This window comes from Marmota flaviventris, chromosome 7 (genome assembly GCF_047511675.1).
Source record: "Marmota flaviventris isolate mMarFla1 chromosome 7, mMarFla1.hap1, whole genome shotgun sequence".
NCBI lineage: Eukaryota > Metazoa > Chordata > Mammalia > Rodentia > Sciuridae > Marmota > Marmota flaviventris.
In genome coordinates, this window is record NC_092504.1 from 32,662,442 (window position 1) to 32,687,546 (window position 25,105).

Sequence of the window (25,105 nt, forward strand, 5' to 3'; positions counted from 1 at the left end):
AGGCAATGGAGCATTAGGCCTGGAGCATTAGGCTAACCTTGAAATGTTATTTATTACATAAGATCCATCTTGAGCTGGGGATGTAGCTCAGTAGTAGAGCATATGCTTCATGTGTGCAGAGCCCTGATTCCATCCCCAGCAACAACCACCAAAATCCACCTAGCATCATACTCTGTCTCCAATTTTGTGAAGCTCAAATAAATCCTACTTACACGTTGGCACCACAGACGCCAGTATCCCAGAAGCTTCAAAATGATGCACCTTTCTAAAAGTTTTTATGAAGCAAACATAAAATGAAAAGCAATCAACAGAGAGACCACACAGTCTGAATGACGTGTATTTACTGAACTACTGTGCTTACCTGGGGCCACTGAGGAAGAGTGCCTCAGACCCAACGGGAACCTCATTCAAGTTCTCACTTCCAACTATCAACACAATACCACCCTTTGTTTTAGAGTCAGGATCCAGGCACTCTCTGACTCCCTAAAAAACGGCAGCCCAGTGATGTGATGTTAAGAGGTGCTTTTCTTTTCCCTAACAGCCTCTTGTTTTCTCCAAGGACCAACTACACATGAGGAAATGATCAGCAGCACACAGTAGACATGACTGGGGTGGGAGGGCCATGGAAAGCAGGAGCGGGCAATTCAGAAAGAAGGGAAGTAGACAGTCGTCAGTCTCTAGGTTAGGCAATGCATTTTATTTTATAAATGGCATTCTAACTCAGAAAAGGATACCCCTCAGTATTTATTATAAGTATTTTTAATATTATAAATATTTATTATAAGTATTTTTCTAGTTTCCCAAAGCACAGCACATAATCCAAAGATGATTTTGTCATGATTTAGTCATAAAACACACTCCACTGGATGAATGTTAATGGCAAATAGGAAATATACACTCTTTATACACATACTATGGCACTGTCCACTAGTAGTTTAAAAAGACTCTCATTTCTTCTTATCTCTCAATAGCTAACATTTGTGTTTGTTATACAATGTATATATACTATAAAAACCATATAATAAGCAGGGCGCTGTGGCACATGCCTGTAATCCCAGTGGCCTGGAAGGCTGAGGCAGGAGGATCACGAGTTCAAAGCCAGCTTCAGCAACAGCAAGGTGCTAAGCAACTCAGTGAGACCCTGTTTCTAAATAAAATTCAAAATAGGGCTGGGGATGTGGCTCAGTAGCCAACTGCCCCAATCAGGTTCAATCCCTGGTACCAAAAAAGAAAAACACCATATAATGAACACTTATTTTCCCATTACTTACAATGTTTAATTTAAATGATTGCGATCATTTCAAACATTAACAGTGTGTCTTACTGGAAAGATGAAATCCAAAGAATTACTAAGGCTGAAAAATCGTTTATTTTATTCTGCTTACTCATCTATGTGGTGTTTATTACCTGAAGCTCCGAGCTGTGATATGAAGTGGTTCTATCTCACTAGGGTGACACATCTGGCTCTAGGCTATGTCAAAAGAGAGCTCCCAAAACTATTAATGTTACTATTTCGAGACACTGCAGCCTGCTGAATCAAATGGGTGCTGAGGTCCCAAAGCAACCATTCTGAAGGAAAGCACGTGTGGCTTCTAGGATGGTTTCAAAATGCGATCTTCAGGCCTGGTTGACATATTGTTTCGAAGACACCTGATCCAAAACATCTACACTCAGGGACTCAGGAGAGCCGCTACCACCCCGTCACCCTTACTCTAAAAGGCACTGACCTATAAAATAAAAATAGAAAAAGCAAAGCATAAAAACTACTTAATTTTTCTTGCTTAACTTCTTATCATGGTAAAGTTTACAGACAAAAAATTAGAATAGAATAATGAACCCTTAAAAACCCATAACCCAGTTTTAACAACTTGCCAGTTTATGGCCAATTCTATTTCTTTTTTCATCCCTCACCCCAATTATTTTAGGCATTATTACTGGTATTACTATATATAGTCATCCCTTGGGGGATGTCACAGTCATCCCTTGGGGACTTCCCAGGGAGTTCCAGGACTCCTGTAAATATGAAAATTCAGGGATACTCAAGTCCCTTATATAAAATGTATAGTATTTGCATGTGACCTATGTACATCCTCCTTTCTACCTGATTACTTATAATATTTGTAATACATTTTTAAATGCTATGTAAGTAACTATACTGTACTGTGTAGAGATAAGAGAAAATTTCTATCCATGTGCAGTGCAGTTGCAATTGGTAAAGAAAATGTGATATACATGCATGTGCAGTGCAGTTGCAATTTTTTCCTCCAAAAATTGTTGATCAACAGTAAGCCGAATACACAGATGTGAAACCCACAAATAGGGCTAACTATACTATGTTATATACATTAGTTTATTATATTAGTATGTACCTCTAAAAGATAAGGACTTTATACTCATAAAATGTTGGTGGGACTGCAAAATGGAATAACCTACCCTGGAAAGCAATATGAAGATTCCTCAAACAAACAAACAAACAAACAAAAAATCAGGAAAGGAACCACAAAAGGACCCAGCTATCCCACTCCTTGATAGATATCCAAAAGATCTAAAATCAGCCTACTATAGGAATATAGCCACGTCAATGTTTATAACAGCAACAGTTCACAATAGCCAAGCTATAGAACCAGCTTAGGTGCCCATCAACAGATAAATTGGTAAAGAAAATATGATATACACACACAATGGAGTTTTATTTAGTCATAAAGAAGAATGAGATTATGGCATTTGCTGGTAAATGGATAGAACTTGAGAATATAATGCTAAGTGAAATAAGCCAGACCCAGAAAGTCAAAGGTTGAGTGTTTTCTCTCATAAGCAGAAGCTAGAACAAAATAAGGGGGAGGAGGAAGTGGTGGGGGATTCCATGAAAATAGAACAGAGGTCAGTGCAGTAGAGAGAGAGGATTGAAGGGGAGGAAAGAAGGTCAGGAAAGGGAAGGACAGCAGAATGAATCTGACCAAAGTTTCCTGTGTACATATATGAATATACCACAGTGAATTTCACCTTTAAGTATATCCATAATATACTAAATGAAAAAAAACCCCACAAATTAAATAGAAGAAAAATCAGAGTAGGGAAAGGGAACAGGGCAAGGAGGTAAGGAGAGAAAGGAGAGGTAATAGGGACTGAAGTGGAACACATTATGGTCCATGCTGGTATAATTATAAAAATGAACCCCAATATTATGTATAACTATAACAAACTAATTAAAAAATTATTTCATTAAAAAATTAGCCCCTCCAAAAAGGTAGCAGTCATCTTTGGGAGAAGGAGGCAACTGTGAGAGGGAGGGGAGGCTTTGCTGTAGTATCTTCCAGTTAATTTAAGATTTAACTGCAAGAGAACACACTGTGTTTGGAAGCACCGCATGGCTGCATGACCAGAGGCAGGCAGAGAGGCCTTGGTAGATGGCCCAGAAAACAGGAGGTGGAGTTTGGATGAAAGATGCCCAAGGAACAGCTTTTGTAGATTCACATACCCGCAGGTGACAATGTACATTAAGTATAGGACATGAATTCTCTATGTGAGTAAAAAGTAATAGAGAGCTGAGGGCTCAACGACATTACAGAACACAATTATGATTCCCATGATGTGCAGGGCCAGGAATTTATGGGATGAAATGGACTCACCTATACCTCTCTACTGCCATATTCAGCCACACGAGGATGAGAGAATCCATCACTGAAAGTACCAGGCCTTTAAAGGGCACTTCAAAAACACTTCTTTTTTTAAAACAAGTTAATGTCTGAACTCTCTCCTTCTCCTTTTCCTTACTGTTATTTATCTGCCTTATAGGTTGGAAAAATGCTATTTCCTTTCCTGGTGTTTGGTTCTACTTGTTATATCTGTCCAACATTAACACAGCCTTGAAACCCACCAGGGCAGCTGCTGGGACTCCCTTGTGAATCTTGTTTACACTGAATTTCTATATAACAAAGTGCTCCCACATCTCCCAGCATTCTGATCAGTCAAGTGGGGATCCTGAGAAAATGAGATAAAAGGTAGCTGACTTCTAGGACCTTGTTTATTTCTGTCACAATGCAACTCCTCTGATAAATAAAGATGTTACACATACAGACCAAAGTACCAGATGATAGATCTCAATTAGACCCACTAAAATTCTAGACTTCTAAATTCATTTAAAGAGAAATGAACATCACTTTCCAATCTCACTTGAAGAGGCTAATCAAATATTCCCCAGTAAAGGTCAAAAGGAAAATGTCTTTAAGGAACAGACTTCTAATGTTTTAAACTTTTAACTTTTCATTAGTTTGGGTATAATAAGTTCCGAGAACTTTAAAATAGCTGATGCTCTCTTTTATTTATTTATTTATTTTTTGGTACTGGGGATTGAACTCAGGGTCACTGGACCACTGAGCCACATCCCCAGCCCTATTCTGTATTTTATTTAGAGTCAGGGTCTCACTGAGTTGTTAAACGTCTCATGGTTGCCGAGGCTGGCTTTGAACTTGAAATCCTCCTGACTCAGCCTCCCAAGATGCTGGGATTTCAGGCAGGCGCCACCACACTGGCTCTTGATTCTCTTAATTGGATTATAGCTTGCCTCTAATAACTATATTTCTTATTTTTTGTAAAAAGAATCCCAAAATCCTGTATTTCGAGGTGGTATATAGCACTACCTTGCCTAAACTCAGGCAGTATGACTTTTTATATTGATGTTGTTTCACTGCATTTAACCAACAAGACCTATTTCTTTTCCCAGAGCAAATAACATATGCATAATTCAAAATGAAACTAACCTAAAGTGTGGTTGGATTTAACAATGCTCTTCATACAAATTGCCCAGTTTTAACCTAATGTCATTATTAATTAATTATTATTAATGTTATTATTAATGTTATCATGTTCTTGTTGGCCTGGAAAAGGGCATTTCCAGTCAGCTTAGAGAATTACTCCATCCATAACTAAAACACCAACAGGAAGTGCACCTGAGGCCACACCTCTCCCAGGGGTACCTGTTTCATCCGGGGAGCTGGGGGAAGCACTGTCTTGGGACAATGTCGTCCAGCTCGACTCCTCATCGCTTGGCGCCAGGTTCTGGATCCGGTGGAGTGCACAGTCGGTTTTGGCCCCTGTCTTAGGATGATCCTTTTTGGTCTCTGGGCTGGAGGACACTGTGGCTACTTGCCCATCTTCCGGGCTGGACTGGGGTTTGTTTGGTTTCTGCAGCAGCAAGTCACCATTCCCGATGATGGCAGCAGGGACCTGGCCCTGGCCTGGCTGGGCTTTCTCTTCCCCGACCCCATGGCAGTTGCCAAGGTTCTGCTCCAGTTCTCGGGCTGAGGTTTCCAGGTCTGCATAGTAATTTAGGAAGCTCTTAGTTCTCCTGGGCTGGGAGGGTAAAATCTCACAGCTGGAGGAATCCTGTGGGTGGGGCTCTTTACCTTCTAACTTCTCAGAAGTTATGTTGACGACTGCAGCGGGGCTGATGTTTTTGTTGGGGTCCTGCTGTCCTTGCTCGGCAGCCTTTCGGAGCTGGTTCTCCCCATTTTTCACCAGCTTGATGTTGGCTGAGCCGTTTCCCAGGAGGGGCTGTGCAGCCGGATCCGAGAGGCCCATTGCCGCCTGGATGTTAGTCAGTGCATATTTTTTCCTGCATTTGGGAGGTGTGCTGTTCTTGGTGTCTGAGTGTTTTATTTCAGCATTCAGCAGTTCATTGTGTGAAGAACGGAGATTAAGGGTGTTTGGTGGTGTGGCTGGGCTGTTCCGATTTGCGACGTCTGTGGTTCCGCTGCTGGCCATAAACACTGCCAAGGTGTCCGCACCTGAGTCACCTGGGGAAAAGGAAAATTGGTCATTAGATGCTGGTGCTGATGGCACGAATTACTATGCAGCATGAGCCGACATTTTTATAAGGAAAATTGAAAGAATCAATGCTTCTGCTGCATAATACACTCTTGCAGAACTGACCCATTTCCCCTCCTTATTTCACAATCAGTTCCTATGTTAAACAGGAGCAAATAAAAGGCTTAGTGTGGATACTCAAAAGTCAATTTTTAGAAAAGCTAAGACATCTGAGGATCTAAGTTTTACTTGGAATTAAAAAAAGCATTTTGAATTCATATAAAAGCATTTCCTTCTGGTGGTTGGTCTTCAGTTTTCATAACCTGAAAATCATCCCCTTTCCAAACATTTATATCACATTTGTATTCTATAGTTCCTTCCAGCCACAAAAACAAAAACTTTGCTCAAAATTCCTCTGGGGCTCCAGTTTTCTCAATTAACCTGAGAGGTCATTGTTCAGTGATGTTCCATACATCCATGTTTAGAAAATGTGTTCCGAATGTCTGGAAAACCAAATCTCCATTAGAGTTTGCTCAGGTCTTCACGAACATTTTTGACCTGGGCTTACTGTTTATGCCCAACAGAAATTTTGAAGAAATGGCTTAATTTCTCAAGAACATAAACACAAGCAGTATTACTACTAAAAATGCAGCCTTGAGCCCTGGACCACAGACAACATGTCACAGAGTCCCCAAAGGCATCTGAATATATTCCACTGAATTAAAATACAGACTCAGCTGTCTGCAGTCACCACATGCCCTTGCAGAACTCCTGGCAAGCTCTCTGACAGTTGCATTTATCTCAGATATTGTTCGCACCATCAATGATTTATTCCGTATGTCTCTTGTTAGGAAGAAAGAAAGGTTTTTCAGACTAGAAGAGAATAAAATTCATCAGGAAGAATTCCAAAGGTTTCAAGTTTCTCAGTTTCTGAGCAATGGCTTCCTTCTTATCTGATCCTCTGCCCTCCCCATCAACTTTGGTGATCTCCACACCAGGGGCAGAAGAACCAACATTCTTGAAATTGTATTCTGACAACTCCCTCTTCCTCCCCCAAGCAAAACAGGGATCTTCACAGAAGAGGAGGGCAAGAATTTCTCCCTGTTTGGGAGCTTAGAGTTATCTTTTTATTGTCAAATACTCAAGTTGGGCAATTTTAGAAGAGTCACTCATTCTCGAATCTTCCAGGAAGCTAGGCAATGTCCATGTGCTCTAGGCAATACCCATATTTGTAACAGAATGACCATGTGGCCCATAAGATAGCTAAAGGCTATCACCCAAAGAGGCTAGATTTGAGGCCACATTCTTTAAAATTATAATAAATCCTGCTTACCCAGGAATTACTTCAGCTTCTCGGTCTCGTTTATAGGAATAGAGAATGCAGTGTGTTTCTTCCCTTTAAATAATGCTCGGGAAATTGAAATTTTTTAAAAAAAATTAAGACTGATCACTACTACCATGTTATGAAAAACATGTTCCAATTTATAATTCAATATCATTCAAGAGTAGTATTTGATATGAGCAAACCCCAGAATGAACACACATGAACTTTTCCCCGAGACATATCCACAGCATAGATACAAGGTCCACTCCCTTGAGAATTTAAAGTGACATGAGAAAGTGGAAACCTGCTAGCTTCCTAAAAGGCATAGCAACCAACTTCTATGAAGCTGTTTTCTGATTTTAGGTACTGTATTCTAGCATGTTATTAAGGAGAAAATTTCATTTGTTTATAACTATAAACATTTTCAGAAAGAATGCCATCAGAATTTCTAGGTGATTTTAATATGTAAGAAGCTTTTATATCCTCTAAGTGACATATCACAACTTTTAGCCATGTTCTCATAAGGCTTTTGGATCCCACGGCCCTCTCAGTGACCAGGTCACTCTCTCCCTTGCTTAAAAATCATGGTGGGTTTGGGAGGGGAAGGCTGGGTTAGAACAGAACCATCCTGCACAGAGTAGATGTGCAAACTCAACTCTGTATTTCCTGTAGATGGTTGATGTGAGGATTGACAGTGAAAAGGCCTGCAGAGAGCTTTGGCACGATATGGAACAATAAATCTGGGCACCCCTCACTTCTTTGTACCCAAGAGACACAGCACAGGGTTTCACTATGAAAAAATAAAAATTCCTCAAGGGTTCAGAGGGAGAAGATTTACATTTCTATTTAAGTGAAATAAAAATCTTATAAAGTTGCTTAAAACCTAATATTTAGCTTTTTATCTTTGGAAATCATGGGACCTAAGAAATAAAAACCAGATACTTTCAACATACACAAAAAGCAAGTTTTTTAGACTCTCCATTTCTTTGCTGTAAAAATGGAGATAATAATAGTAGCTACCCCTTCCAGAGCTTTGCTGAGGACTAAGAGATGACTTGTCAAGCATTTAACCTAATGGCTGCATATCATAAGAGCTCAAAACACTCTAGAGATTATTATCACTTTACAGTTCCCACCTTTCCTGCATGCTTTTGTTTCTGTGGAAGAATAGACACACAATATTCACAGAAATCAGCTAAGAGGGTGGCTGACAGGTGAGAGGAGAAAATGGTCTTCTCTTCTTGGGGTGTAGAAGATCTGAAGGGAAAAGGATAGATTATCACCTGAGGATCCTGTGCCAACAAGACATGAAAGGAGAGGTGGCACATAGAAGGGAAAGAGCTGGCCAGGGGTTCTGTGAGGTGTGCTCTAGGACTTGGACCTGACCCTAAGGTAGTAGTGTGTAGAATGAATTGGAGGCTATGGTGTATATTATATGTGAGCGTGTGTAAGGCATATTTGTTTTTATGTTGGCATCTTCCACCACCACATTCTCAAAGAAGGAGATGACTATGGCAGAAAGTCATTAAAGAATCAATGTAAAGTAAGAGATCAAAACAGCAATGGTCATCAGAGAACAGTGGAATGAGGTAGAAAGAGGCATCACACTCACTGTGATGGTTAATATGAACTATCAATTTGATTGGACAGAGAGATATCTAGGATCAAGAGGCTTCTTCTGGGAAGACTTCTAGATCTGATAAACAAATTCAACAAAGCAGCAGGATACAAGACGAACATACAAAAAGAATAGTTTTCTTTTACTCCAATAATGAGTCCACCAAGAAAGAAATCAAAAAAACTACTGAAAAAAATTCATTCACCGTAGCCTTAGAAAGTAGCAATAACAACAACTTAGGACTAAATATAACTAAGGAGGTAAAAGACCTCTACAATGAAAATTATAAAACACTGAAGAAGACCTTAGAAAATGGAAGACCTACCATGTTCATGGAGAGGCAGAATTAATACAATCACAATGGTCATATCACTAAAAAAAAAAAAAAAAATGCAATTCCCTGAGTCAAGGGTTCAATATTTTCTCTCCTGAGGAAGCTAGAGAGAAGGAAAAAAATTAAAAAGGGGATCTCCCATAAATAAAAGAGAGATCAGTAGAGGCAGGCAACCAAGAGGGAAGGAGGATGGGAGAGAAAAGGGAAGAACTGGGGAATAAAGTTGACCAAATCATGCTATGTACATGTATGAATATTTCACAAGGCATTCCAATTTCATATATAATTATAATGTACCGATTAAAAATAAATTAACATGAGCTGGGGTTGTAGCTCAGTGGTAGAGCGCTTGCCTAGTATGTGTGAGGCCCTGGGTTCAATTCTCAGCACCGCATACAAATAAATAAAATAAAGGTCCATCAATAACTAAAAATATACAAAAGTAAATAAATAAACAGAAGAAAAATCAACAGAGTAAAGGGAATGGGGCAGAGGGGGGTTAGGAAGGTTAAGGGGAAGTATTAAAGACTGAAATACAGCAAATTATGTTATATGCACTTAGGAATGTGTTAAAAATGAACCCCACTATTATGTATAACTACAATGCACTAATAAAAACATTTTTTAAAATAACATTTCTTGGGGCTGGGATTGTGGCTCAGCGGTAGAGCGCTTGTCTAGCATGTGTGAGGCCCTGGGTTCGATCCTCAACACCACATAAAAATAAGTAAACAAAATAAAGGTATTATGTCTAACCAAAAAATAATTATTAAAAAAAATAAAATAACGTTTCTTGGTGTATTGATAGGGTGTTTCTAGGCTGTCATGTGGGACAGCAAACTGAGTCGGGGAGATATCCACCATAAATGTGGGTGGCACAGTCCAATAAAATGGGGTCCAGGTGGAGCCAAATCCAGAAGGAGGACTCCATGGAAGATGAGAGCTGAATTTCTCTTTAGTGGAGTGTCTATTGCTGTTGCCATCCCCCAAGGACATGAGACTCCAGCTCCTTTATTTTTCCAAAGCAGCTTTTGACCAGTAACTCCCCAGGGAGGGCTACATGACCAGTGCCCCTTGTTCTAAGACTCCAGCTTGTTGGACTGAGCAGCTACTGGTTCATTTGGTTCTCCAGCTTACAGATGGCCCTTGTGGGACTCCTCAGCTTTTGAATGTGCAAGCCAATCTAATAAATCCCCTTTTATAATCATTCACACATATATATGTATGTATGAATATATATGTATGAAAAATGTTAATCCTACTGACTCTGTTCCTCTGGAGGACCCTGATTGATAAGTTCACCACTCACAGGGCTGGCTCCATCTCCACATTCCTACTTTCTGGCATTAGAATGGACTCTGCTCTTTATCAAAGGGGAGCAAGACCTAGACATTAAGGTCAGTTGGGAGGTTACTGCGATAGTCCAGCTAAGACAGTGAGGAGAGGACAGTAGCTTTTTTCCAAAAGAGTTCCAGCTCTGGTCAATCATCTCCTGACCAGTGTTGGGGTCCAATCTCCTGAGGTCATGGAAAGTGCACCTTGAAGAATCCGCACTTGGGAGTTCCTGTTTATGAGCTGAAGTCAAGGAGACTGGAATGCGGCATATGGCAGGACAGCAATAACTCCTCACACTAGGCTAATTCTTGTGGGGCACGATGACCCTGTTTAAGGAGAAAAATAAGGCCCCAACTGTACTATCTGCTACATGCTTTAGATGTATGTTCCCTGACATGTCATGAGAGCATATCCTGTTTTGTCACTGGGGAGAATGTTTTCTTAGTACTAGCAAACAAGTTGGTTGTTTTCAATATGTTCTGCCATAGTTAAGACTGAACCTCCCACTGCCCTATAAAAGGTGGGCTGTGCAAGAACAAAGCAGCCTGCAGCTCTGCAGTCTCCCCAGCCAGCTCCCACCCACAAACAAATCGTCAACTTTTAAGACTCAGCGTCTTCACGCCTAATTGCAGGACTAAATGCTCAGTAGTAGTTCATTAGCGGCAGCGGCAGACCAGGACACGAAGATGAGGTTTCCATTAGCCACCTGGATTTCAGGGCAAAGATGGAAAAGAGTTTGGTGAACTGAGTTACTAGAAGGACATCAGAGACTTCAAACAAATCTGCTTCAAGATAGTGGCAGAGGTGGACAAAGAGAGACCCTTAAGGAGCTTTACTACTACAAAGTTGGGGAGGAAAAGATGGTAGCTAGAGAATGATCCAGGCTTACGGGAAAAAATTTAGTTTTTTAACAACAAGCATCTTTGTCGTGTTTTACTGTTCAGAGGCTATAGAAGCAGAAGCCAGGAGAGAGGGGGAGAGTGGTCCCAAAGGAGGAATCGGCCAATGTGGTAGAATCCAGGTGATGAGAGAAGGGGACCACAGCAGATGGGAAAGAGTCAGACCTGCCCAAGAGAAATGACACATCTTCACATGAGAAGGGACAGGAGGGAATAAGAATAGAGACAGATGCATAAGTCACTATAGTGACATAAAACTGAGGAAAAGACAAACAGATAGCCTTCCTTTTCTCTATGAAGATAAAAATTCCCCTGGAGGAAGCAGGCTGGGTGGAGGGGTCTAGCAGGGAACTGAGGAGAGGGACAATATTTAGACACAGTCACAGAGGGGGATGGGAGAAGGCTTCAGGCATGCTGCAGAGGAGGATGCCCTCCAGGATCTGGGTAGAGCAGAGAATGAGGGAATGAGACCCAAAGAAGCCAAGAGCTAGGGAAAGAAAAAGGTCAGGGATCAAAAGCCTCAGAAAGTTGAGGAACAGGCACGAAAGGAATAATCGTTCTCAACCCTGGCAGCACGTTGGAATTCCTTGAGGAGCTTTAAAAAAATACAGATGCCCCGGTTCTGCTCCTAAGGACACTCCCAAAGATTCTGATTCAACTACCTTGGGACTGGGCCTGTCAGGATGCTCAATGTTCTTTGGGTGGTTTCACTGTGCCGCCAAGGCTGAGGACCGGTGAAATGAAGGGAGTGAGAGATCTAAAGAGTAAAATCGTCTACACCTGAGTTCACGATTTCAGAGGCCCATGGACACTCTGATCACATACGTCATCTTCCCTGTCTTCCCAAATGTCCTCAGCATCCCCACCCCCCAGCCAATTCTACGCTTCTTCTGAGATTCAGGGTAGAGGTGAAGGCTTTTCTTGCCCCTCCAGGGCTCCATGGTCTGCCTAAGCACATCTCTACTACAGCATCAACCACTCTGCTTCACTATCATTTTTAATTTGATGGAGTCTCCCACCAGCACTGACCTCCATCAGTCAGCACAGCAGTCTAGCGCACAGTAGGCTCAATAAACATTTGTAGGAGAAATCCTTAGATAACATGAAAAAGGCAACTGTTTCATTAACACCTCAAGAAATACTGACCTAAAATATCTAAATACAGGGTTGGGGTTGTGGCTTAGGGGTAGAGTGTTCACCTAGTATGGGCGAGGCCCTGGGTTCGATCCTCAGCACCACATTAAAGTAAATAAATAAAATAAAGGTATTGTGTCCAATTACAACTAAAAAATGAATATTTTAAAAAGATTAAAAATAATATAGATATAATTCTTGAGTTTCTTATCAAATATTGAAAGGGAACTACCACTATGGCCTCAATGGAAAATTCACTTTTCCTTCTTTGAAAAAGCTAGCTAATGATAGCACAAAGAGAAAGGGTGATCAAACATCATCTCAACTTTAACTCCACACAGCATCTGAGCAAGGATTAAAATAAAATCCTGCAATATAATGTCTATGTCAATTTATCTTGCTCCTCAGTCTCAGCACTAGGAATATGACCCAGCTATCCCACTCCTTGGTCTACACCCAAAGGATTTAAAATCAGCATATTGTAGTAACACAGCCACATCAATGTTTATAGCAGCTCAATTCACAATAGCGAAGCTGTGGAAGCAACCTAGATGTCCTTTAATAAGATATGAATGGATAAAGAAACTGTGGTATATATACACAATGGAATATTACTCAGCATTAAAAGAGAATAAAATAATGGCATTTGCAGGTAAATGCATGGACTTGGAGAATATGCTGAGCACAATAAGTCAAAGGCCGAATGTTCTCTCTGATAAATGGATGCCGATCTATAATGGGAGGGGGTGGGGGTGGGGGGCATGGAAGAACTTTGATTGGGCAAGGTCAGTGGTGGGGGAAGGAGCATGGGGGTAGGAAGATGGTGGAATTGAAGTGGCACCCCCTTTCTCCACAGAAAAGCCCTCTTCACCATGGCTGATTTTAGGACTGTCAGCAAAAGAGTCCATTGTAGATAAACTTCCTATTTTCATGTCACCCTGCTTACTTGGCCACTGGCCGAGAAGATACCAGCACTCCAGGTGCTGGACACCCCCTTACTAGTTTTTCACAAACGTGTCCAGTATAGTACTTTGAAGAAATGTGCAAACAATGCCTCTGCCCTTGAGCTGGGCTTCACAGGGATGTCTACATGTTTAAGATAAGTTACAAACGGGCCCATGGTAACAGCTGGCAGGGGGAGGAAAAAAAGGGGAGATGAAGCTCTCCCCTTCTCAGGTGTTGTCCTTGAAGAGTTAACATGCCCATAACAGTGAAAGAAAAAGCTGCTTTTATGTGAACTTCTGCAGACTGTGAACTTCTGAGCCCCTCCCATTACATGCTGGGTATAAAACTCCGAAACTCTCTGAACTCGGGGTTCAAGGGATTGATTGATTACAGCAAAGGCTGTACCCTCTGAGCCTGGCTGCAGCCAAATAAAACTGTTTCCTGTATCTTTGGTGCCTTGCCTCGTTTGTCCCTACACAGAATGAGATGGACATCATTACCCCAGGTACATGTATGACTGCACATATGGTGTGAGACTACATTGTGTATAACCAGAGAAATGAAAAGTTGTGCTGCAATTGTGTACAATGAATCAAAATGAATTCTGCTGTCATATATACCTAATTATAATTAATTAATTAATTAATAATAAAGAAGAAGACTTTTGAGAGCCACAGGTTCATGTCTTGTGACCCTGAGCAGACTGGTGCACTTTTCTGTCAAAAAGACTGTTCACCAGCTGCAATCCTATCCTGTTGAAGTGCTCCTATTTGGTCTGAGGAGCACTGGGGCCTAACCAAGGCAGTGGTGTGCATGTGCTCTGTGCATCCTACCATCCAGTTCTGGGCCTTCCACTAACCTTTACTGCATCACAAATAGCATCTGCATTGTTAGGAACAATGAGCAGAAGAGAATTAAGTAGAATGGTTATTAATAGCACAATAATTCAACAAAGTATGAAGAAAGATGAATTCTATGTGGCTATAAAAATGAAAGGACAGCTCTCTTCCCTTTTCATCCTAAGATCCCACCCACTTTTGATTTTTCCAGTTTACATGCAGGACAATTTTAGCCTGCTTTCCCCAATACTGAAGCTATATTGACACTCTGAAAGCTGATGCATTTAAGCCAGGAGCATTTTAAGTTGCCTCATATAATTTTAACTATACATTTGAGACCAAAGAACACTGGTCTATTACTCTCACAGATTGGGGAGATGGGGAGAGTCAAATCCACTCAAGCCCGGGCTGGACTCAGAGAACTCATGGCATCACCAACTTCCTAGATTCCCAAGCTAGAAACCTTAGAATACTCCTTCATGCATTTCTTATCTTCCCAAAGTCTTACCAATACTGCTTGAAAATGTTTCTCCAATACTTCAAGTGCCCTCTTCCCACCTTTTCTCTGCCTGCTTTCAGGACCTCACCCCTTACTCTGAGTTTTCCTGTGGAGATCATTAATATAACCACTCTTTCCATCTCTATCTACCTAACTGCAGGTTGTACATCCCCAATCTCAAAATCTAAAGTTCAAAATGCTCCAGAATCTGAAACTTTCTGAGTACCTATATAATGCCACAAGTATAAAATTCTACATGTGACCTCATGGGACTGGTTGCAGTCAAAATGCAGACCCACTGAAAATATATAAAATTACCTTCAGGCTACATGCACAAGATATACAGGAAACATAAATGAATTTCAGGTTTAGACTTGGGTCCATTCCCAGGATATCTCATTATATATATTCAGACATTCCAAATCTGAAACACATCTAATCCTAAGAATTTTGAATAAGAGATATTCGACCTGCGTAAATGCCACCCCCCACACGTGCGTGCATGTGCACGTACATTTGCATACATTTAAATTTTTGAGGATTGCCAGATATTTTACAAAGTATCTACACCATTTTACAAGTCCCACCAGCAGGGGAAAGGGTTTCAATTTCTCCAAATCCTTGTCAACAATTGTTATCGTCTCGTTTTTATTATGGCGGTCCTAGATGGAATAAAATGGTATCACCATTGTGGTTCTGATTTACATTTTCCTTTCATTTTTTTTTTTTTATTTCCAGAATTCCCAGTTCTTTATTCAAAGTTGGCCACTGAGAGCACTCAATATATTTTTTTGTTCACTCATTCACTCACTAACTATTTATCAAGCACCAACTATGTGCTAGGCTGTCTCCTCAAGGCCATGAACACAACAGTAAACAAAATAAGCAGAACTGGCGAGGAATGAATAAGCAAGATGCCACTAACCAGGAGGGCTGGTGTGAGTACAGAGGTGGTTCTCCTCCTGGATTTGTCAAGGGGATGGACCCCAAATGATTTTGCCATCACCTCCAAATCGACTCATCGTGCTGTTCTGAGTGTGACTCAGGAAGGTTCAACATCAACTTAAGAAGCTCAATTCCTATTCCTGAGGTAGATTCAGATTTAAGAATGTGACAAAAATGACTATTACTACTGTCCTCATTGTCCTGCATGTACAATGGAGAAACATCTATTAGAGCCTGGTATGTACACCTTCCTTTTTTGTTAACAGTTCTGCAATTTGGGGGGTGGGGGGAAGAATCAGCTTTCCTTGACACACATTCATTCATTCAACCAACTTTTTTTTGTGTGTGTGCTACCATGTGCCAGAGATGCTTCTAAGTGCTGAGGATACGGCAGTGAACAAATCTGACAAAGTAAAAATATCTCCTCTCTTGGAACTTATGTTCTAGGGTTTTAGCCCACGTGTTTCAGGCAGAGATGGGTGCACTCTTATTTCAGAGGGCACAGCCAGAGTGGCAAATCCCCTACAGTTCTGGTGGCTGGTTCCAGGAAAAGAATGTAACCCCACATAGAACCCCTCATGAGACCTTTGCTAGAATAAAAGGTACTCTTGTTTCATTTTTGAAAATTAGAAGATTTAAGCCTAGAAGTTCAAGGGGTTGCTACATAAGTGTGAATCTAACAAGAAAACAGAACCAAGAGACAGAAAGTAAACACGTCCTAAAATGGCACTGTTAGAATAATAAAGTAAAGCATGCTGAACGGGAGAGCCCTGAACTTCTCAGGTCAAGAGACTTATTTATTTATCTTGCTTAAGCCATTTTGAGCTGGGTTTTCTCTTTTTTTGCTACTAAAAGAGCCCTAGTTAACACATGGAGTGTTTTATAAGAAGCCTAAGCAAAATTAGGAAAGTCAGGATCAGTCTAATTTCAGGGCATACACAGCTGTTCTTAAACCTAGGCACAAAGGCCCCCGCACGGATGCAGCCAGGCAGACCAAACCCTAACCCAGCTCACAGTACAGACCTATCCCAGATCCTGCAGTTAGACATGGCTTCCCCACCTCCTTTTCTCTTTTTTAAGACATACAGACTTGTTTCAGAGAAGAAGCTGTCAGTAATGACAGGAAACCCTTCTCTGTTCAGCAACAGTCTGCTCACTCTCTCTCTCCTACCATGACACACTTGTAAAATTGGAAATGAGCTGACAGATGGGCCCAAGGAAGCCCGACGTTTGCCCCGTTCTTGAATGAGACTTGGTGTTGTCTCCAATTTTGGTTTACTGCTGTACAATTTCATTTCCACTGAGGAGTTAACAACAAATCGCCTACCCTGAGGAATGCTACCTTTTGAACTGGACCTCCAAGTATTAAGGAAAAGAAATAAACTCAGACTTTTCCTCTTAGGAAGGAGAGGCAAAATAAAACTGGTTTCCTGAAATTAGTCATGAAAGCAAACCCTCAATGTGATAAAAATGATAAGAAATTCTCTGTGAACAAAAGAAGCAAAAGGTACTAGAAGGCAGCTTGAGCTACTGGGTCAGGGAGATCACAGGAAGAGAGCCTGGGAGGCTCCCAGTACTGAGACAGCAACTCCACAGGCTGATCACAGGGTCAAAGATAAAGGGGTCCTTCCAATAGCTAGGTCTTACCCACCTCAGGGGCCCCCGGTGGGCTCCACTGAACTGCCTGAGGGCTCGCTCCATTCAAGCTCCCAGTAGAACTGAGGGCTCCAGACAGATGGATCAAATACTTTTCTTTAAGACATTTGATCAGCTCTTCACTGTCTCAGACTTGCCAATCCACAATGTATAAACACTTCAAAACAAAATTTTACATAATAAACATATACAACTTTTGTCAATTAAAAAAAGTAACCATGAAACCGTATTTAAAAAAATTAAGAGTCTGTGATGAAAAAGATGAAGTTATTACACAAACTCATTAAGTCTGAAGTAGGCAGAGGGCCCTATAGGAACATGGGCTTATAATCAGAGAGGGCCAGGGGAGGTTTCCCACAAAAGGACTACTAAGCTGAGTCCTGAAGGGTAGGCAGGGAGAAAGAGAAACTACAGGCGGGGGAAAGTCTGGTATTTCAACATAACACCTGGCAGATGTGATGGCTGGTTATTTGGGAAATACAAGGCAGAATTTGTGTACTTAAATAAAAAGACCTTGGAAAGTAGTCCCTTTGGGAAATTATATGCTTACTCCAAGGATATTTTCACTGCTCATTTTTAAGCTGTTTTCACTCCTTAGAAAAGCTTCACCATCTTCTGAAGAATTTATTTTTTAATAGAGCTCTAGACTTTTATAGCCAAGTATGATAAATATGGTCAATGACCAAGCTTGAGAACACTGGTATAGGAGAAAAGAGTAGGGAAGGAGCTATAAAGGAAACATTATGTGTTTCCTTGGGTAACTGAGAAGCTGGGTCTCAAGTCAATTCCCAAAGGGGAAAATATTACACAATAATAAATAACAAAGCCCTTGAAATAGGGTAACAACTTGACTATGTTATGGGATAAGAACTACTTACTTGGAAGGGACTCCTGAGCTGAATCCTGAAGGATCAAAAGGTATTTTCCAGGCAGGTAATAATATCAATTCTGGGAGATTTGTCTTTTCAAACACTTCAGACATGCTCTTAGTTGCAAATACAAGCCTGTAGTCAGAGCTCCCAAGAATTGAAAAATCTTTGCTCACTACCTGCCGTTTGAATTTTCAAACAAAAAAAAAATCCTGGAATAAGATACTCCACTGAGATAAGAATACTGCTTTCCTTGTAAAAACTGTTACCTTCTATATCAATGCATGATAGTAGCAGCTGTTATTTAAAAATCACGTTGGATAACTGTTTCAGTATCTCATACGACTACCAAGGAACAAAGCAATCTGAATCCCTGCAGAAAGAATGAATACATCATCCTAACAATATACAGCCACAGCAAGAAATTTCTGGAAGTTATTTGATTCTTCCCTTCCATATGAGGAAAAAAAATCATTTTATATATTTGTCAGCCTTACTCTTTTAATGTTTCAATACTGAGTCTATTTGCAACATAAGATTTTATAGGACTCCTAAAAAGAATTAATCTCAATATTTAAAATATATTTTTTTTTTATTTTAGTGTAACAGTAGAATTTCTTGAAGAATAGAAACAGGAACAGAACTGTTGCAGTGCAATAGGGGACTCGATTGCACGTTTTCTTCCTAAAATCTATTTTTTTAAAAAATGTTTTTAGTTGTTGTAGACCTTTATTTATTTATATGCAGTGCTGAGAATTGAACCCAGTGCATCACACATGCCAGGCAAGTGTGCTACCACTGAGCCACAGCCCCAGCCCCCTAAAATCTATTTTTTAAAAGGACATATGCTGGGTGTGGTGGCGCATGCCTATAATCCCAGAGGCTTGGGAGGCTAAGGCAGGAGGATGGCGAGTTCAAAGCCAGCCTCAGCAAAAGCGAGGTGCTAAGCAACTCAGGGAGAGCCTGTCTCTAAATGAAATATAAAATAGGGCTGGGGATATGGCTCAGTGGCCAAGTGTCCCTGAGTTCAACCCTGTTACCCAAATAAATAAATAAAAGGCATACATATTTGTCTTGAGTTTCTAAAATTAAAATACCTAATCAAATATGTATTTATAAAGAAAACCTATCCCTTCCCCAAATCATCACAGCATGAAGAATCAGCTTTAAGTTCCTGATTTTTCTATATAAACTTAGGTTTGTCATATTATTTTTTTTGACTTTTTTTTTTTAAATAAAAAGGATATTTCTTGCCACTCCTATGCCTGTGCTGAACTTAATGTTTATTTCACTATTATTATTGTTTACTTCTTTGTTGAAATGTAACACACAAAGTGTTATGTAAAGGAGAAAAGGATTTGAACATATTTAATAAGTTTCACTTTAGAATGTAAGGAAATTAATATCTTTTTATCCTTGGTTAAGTGCACTTATTTAAAATGAGAACTTGCTGAATGGTATGTTTCCTAAGAAAAATGGAATGAACAGATCTACACATGTAGTCTTATATTATGTTCAGTTTGAAATGCTACTGCAATTGTTTTTTTCCTTGTTATGTTTCCATGAAGCTATGAATTAAAACCCACACTATATTGGGTCTAGACTAGCAGCTATCATGAGACAAAAAAAGGGACATACAATAAAATTAGTTTTTTTTTTTTTCTGAAGACCTGAAATTAATCAGCATTAGGTTCAAGGAGAATACTAATTGGGGGATTCTATTCTAGACAAACTTCACAATATAAGAAGCAAACCAAGATTCAACGCCAACACCTACTGCTTTGTTCATATTTCAAAAGCTCACAGGCTATAATTCACAGTGCTAGATGGTACAATTTCAGTTTTAATTTCTTGTCATAGTCAACCAAAATATTTTACATGATGATTTGTGCAATTATTACACAAGTATGATTAAGTTCCATTGATCCTTCTACCTTATTTGGATATTCATTCTTCCATTAGCAAAAAACAATGAAAACCAGAAGCATGTTTTAGCAAATTATGAGTTTAACATTAAAATAATTGTCTCATATGTTTCATAAGGGTTTAATATTGAACTGCTTCTCTGTATTGAAATATGTGAAAATGTATCTAACCTGGAAGTACTTCTGACATGGATCACTGGGCGTCAGCAATGGTGCAGGAAATAGTTTATAATTTGCAATCTAAAAAACAAAAAGGAATCATTTGAGAAATTAAAACCTCAAATAACAAAGCATAAAAGGAAACTATCATAACATTGAAAGTTCTTCCAAAAGCTGTTCAAAATTTTAAACAAATGTTGGCAAATTATGTACAAATTTTTGTTTATATTCACAGTTAATCCCACTACTTCTGACTCTAATTTGAATTCCTACTTAACCACATTCCCCATAAACATTTATTAAGAATTATTTTCCCCATGCCAGGCCAAAGCTGTCTGTCTCAGGTTTCCAATGGCTTTTTCTTTTTTCTTTTGGTTGTAGTTGGGCACAATACCTTTATTTAATTTATTTACTTTTATGTGGTGCTGAGGATTGAACCCAGCGCCTCGCACATGCTAGGTGAACACTCTACCACTGAGCCACAACCCCAGCCTTCCACTGCGTTTTTCCCCACTAAACACTTATAATTCAGAAGCCACTAAGGAAAAAAAATAACATACATAAAACTACATAAAAACGAAAACCTTCTGTTTAAGAAAAAAAATTACTATAAATATGGTAACAATGAGAAACAAATTACCATCACAGATGACATAAAAGGACAATTTTCCTTTATCTAGAAAGCAATCCCTGAAATCATTAAGAAAACTAAGAACAAGCTACAGGAACATGAGCAAAGGACAGGAACAAGTGCCAAAAGAAACATAAGTGCCCAATAAACATAATTAACTAACCTCATAGGAAACTAAACAAAATGCAATCTAAGTACAATAACTGACTGGTTCTCATAGATCAGAATACCAAGATGAACAAGCTTGAGAACATATAATCTAAGGCAAGGAAGCTGGAAATAAGAATACTCAAATCTTGCAGGTAAAAACTGACAGAACTCTTTGGGAGACCATTTGCAAATATCTGAGCAAATTCAAAATACATCAAACTCTACTGCTCAGCAATTTCACTTCCAAGAATTCATTTTACTGATAAACTCACTTTGATGCTATCATTCTACAACCAGAAAAACCTGGTAATGACCTAACTGATAGTCAGTGGACAACTGGCTCATTAAGTTATGATACATCTATTTAATGCCACCATTAGGAAACATGAAGAGGAACTGTGTGCACCCACATGGAAAGGACATCAAGACATATCACTGAGAAGTCACTAACATGCAGGGCATGGCATGATATAATTGACTACTCATTTTAAAAGCATACACATATGAACACACACAGGTGCACACTCACACACCTGCATTTAGAGAGGAAATTTCTCAAAGGAACAGTAAGGAACTAGAAATAGCAGTAAACCGCCAGTTTACCAATTAGATACATAACAAGGGAAACTAAAAACAGACCTTGTTTTCAATGAGTCTGCTATCAGGAATGTCACTTAGACAGATAATGTATTATATTATAGTAGGTTAAATGAGGATACTGCATGACTCCATTTATGTAAAGTACAAAAACAGGAAAAAACATTGTGTGTCAGGATGGTAGTGGGGGCAGGCGCAGAAGAGGAAGACGCAGGAGAGTAGCTTCAGGGATACTGGTCACAGCAATGAACTGGTTCTTGACTGAATGGGAAAAATTCATCAAGCTGGGCTGCTATGGGCACATTTTTATAAGTGCACTGCCATTTTACAAAAAGTTACAAGAAAGGGCTAAAGGCTAGAGGCTTTCTGAAGCATAATTCAAATGGAAAAACTTCGTATTTGCAAAGCCTCTAAATTCTAACCTAACCTTTCCAAACTAGTAACCTTTAATGAGCATTACTTCCAACTTTATGATTCAGATAATGACCTGACAACCTGGTCTGCTGGTCCACAATACATTTTTAATTATATTTTCGCATACTGTGGGTAAGGCTCATTACTCTGGTATAATTAAAGGGGTGGGTTTATTTTAAACTGTCCTGAAATACCAAGAGGTGCCTCCCTCCAGACACATTTGTCTTCACCCCATGCCTTTCTCAGCACCTTAAAAAGTATTTTTACAATTCAATTTTCCTTTGGGTGTTGAGGCAGGGGGAAGACGTCTTCAATGTACCTTAAATTATAAGCAGAAACACCAAAGTGATAAATAAATAGTTCAATGAAACAAATACCAATGAAGTAGAGAGAAAACCAAAGAAAGGCAACTTTGGGAAGGCTTGAACAAAAGTTAAGAACATGCACATCTTTACTGTATATAATCCTTAAAATAGTCCTGTTTTCCTGTACTGAACCAAACTGCACCTTTAGCAAAGTTAAGAATTAGACACTTTGCTAATCACTTCATGTCATAAATAGCCCTGTGCTATTATCAACCAATACACATTCCATACTTACCTCACACCATGCATTATGCTAGAAGTAGGGATGCAAAGACAGTTTAGTCAACAAAAACTATTTTCCTCTTCAGTGCAGTCTATTGGGGGAGATGGATGTTAATCACAAAATTAACTCAGATCAGTATGTAAATATGTATGTTCTGGGAGAAAATATCTTGGTTGTTAACAAAGGATAGGTGACAGGCTGCAGTCTGGAAAGGTTCTCCTGAGACAATGAAATTTGAGGACTACATAGGATTTAGGAAGGAGAAACATTTCTTAAACACCTACCATGTACAAGAAGGCATTTCCTGGCCTTGGAGATGGAGTACAAATATCCAAGCTACTTTTCCTTGATGATTGAATCTAATCTGGTAAAAACAGTTTCTGATAGGGACTTGCTGGTGTGAACCAACAATAACTTGAGAAAAAACAAAAGAGGCACTTAGGAAATGGGAAAACACTATGCAAATGTACGGTTTTAAGAAGAATCTACAGCTGTGCTGTCCGATATAGCTGCTACTAGCAGCAATACAGAGCTTTCAAACACTTAAAAGGTGACCAGTCCAACTGAAGAACTGAATTTTCAACTTTATTAACTATACTCAATTTAATTACAAATTCATAAAGTGATACTTGATACACTGGAAAATTAAGTAACACTGGAACTTTTAGAGTAGGTGAGCCTACTTTTTCAACTCTGAATTTTATGGAATCTGAATACAGGCCAAATATTTCCATGAATATTTTGCATCTGAGTTCAGTGCTATGAGTATAAAATACATGTTGATTTTGAAGACTCTGCACAAAAAAAATGCCAAATGTCTCACATTCGTAATATTTAAATATTGAATTAATGTTGAAATGAAAACATCTCAGATGTACTGAGTTAAATTAAACGTGTTTAAATTAAATTTAACTTTTTAAATTTTTGTTTTCATGTGGACTAGAAATTTCAATTTACCTATGTGCCTGGTCTTTTATTTCTGTCGGAGAAGTGCTGACCCAGAGAATGTAGACAGAGTCCGAAACTTTACCTTAGATTAAGTTATTGTCTATCTTAATCAAATGATTATCTACCTTCTATCTGTAAAAGTAAAGACTAGCAGAAATGTTACCTCTCCTGTGATGCTGGAGATTTTGCCAGCAGCATTCAGAGCAAGTGCCTTTCTTGCCACAGAAATCACATTCTGAGGTCAAAGGTGCTGGGGACGAATGGCAGGCCACTACATGTTCTGCATTAGGAACACAGTTGTGATTTTAAGGTGAAGCACAAAACAACCTAAGTGAAATAGTCTACAGTGATTTCCTGCCTTCCAGCGGTGTTTGCCTGTGCCCTGTAAATGAAAATCCATTGCGCTGACGGGCCTTGGGGTGATGCTATTAGGGCATAATAAACATTCCACAGGACCTGAGAGAGCCCGCAACAGAATTCACAAAAGCACAATTAAACAAATAGATGAGTGAATAAATAAATAGAACACCCACTATTCTATTCTGGTTCTGTGTAAGATGCCAGGCACTTGCAAATGATTCCAAACAGAATAAAAATCAGACAAAGAATTTGGCTTTGCCTGTCTTCCCCAAATACAGGCAAATGCAACTGACAAATTCGTCCCTCTCAATTGACTACTCTCTCTGTCCTGCCTGCTCTCTCCTCAGACATTGTTATGGTATGATGTGATTTGTGTCCCCCAAGGATCTGCTGTGAAGAATGGCTTGGTCCCCAAGGTGGTGCTGTTGGAAGGGGGTGGGCCCTTTGGGAGGTGGAGCCTTGTATGAGGCCTTCAGGCCGTGGAGGAGTTGAGGGTGTGAGGTACCTCTCCCTCAGCCCCTTGGTAGTTCTGGCAAAAGGGCTGTTACAGAGCCCTTTTGAGGGCCCAAGTGGCTCTCGGTCCACTGGCCTGAGACATAACCCTGGCCTGCTCCCACATGCATTCTAACCTTTGTTCCCACTATTGTTCTTCACCTTGATGTAACTGTGTTATCAGCTTTTATTTTCCCCCTATAACAAAATACCTGGGGTAATCAACTTTCAGAGAGAAAAGGTTTATTTGGGTTCATAGTTTTGAAAGCTTCAGTTCATGGTCAGTTAGCCCTGTTGCTTTGGGGCCTGTGGTGAGGTGGCATATCATGGCAGGAACACACCGTGGAATGAAGCTGCTCACCTCAGAGCTGGGATGGGAAGAGAGAGAGAAGACATGGTCCCACAATTCCCTCTGAGGGTACCTCCCTAGTGACTTCAAACCTCCCAGTAGGCCCTGCCTCTTAATATTACACTGCTTTCCAGTAGCATCACAGGCTGGTGACCAAGCCTTGAATCCCTGACCTTTGGGGGAATACTCCCAATTCAAACTGCAACAGTGATATAGCCCTCATCATAACTGAGCTGATACAGGTGCCATGCCCTTAAACTTCTACCACTCTGAGCTAAGTCACCCTTCTC

At 39.9% G+C, this 25,105-nt stretch overlaps 1 protein-coding gene across 8 annotated transcripts in view; it reads right to left on the reverse strand.

Annotated features, from left to right (window-relative positions):
• The window catches only part of Apbb2 (amyloid beta precursor protein binding family B member 2), a 336,129-nt gene that overhangs the window by 156,857 nt on the left and 154,167 nt on the right, over positions 1-25,105 (reverse strand). For all 8 annotated transcript variants that reach the window (XM_071614247.1, XM_071614246.1, XM_071614250.1 and 5 more), the window contains 2 exons: positions 20,299-20,367; positions 4,977-5,795 (listed from right to left, as the gene is read on the reverse strand). In XM_071614247.1, the coding sequence (XP_071470348.1) occupies positions 4,977-5,795; positions 20,299-20,317 (838 nt within the window). In that variant the 5' untranslated portion in view covers positions 20,318-20,367. The remainder of the gene's footprint in view (positions 1-4,976; positions 5,796-20,298; positions 20,368-25,105) is intronic.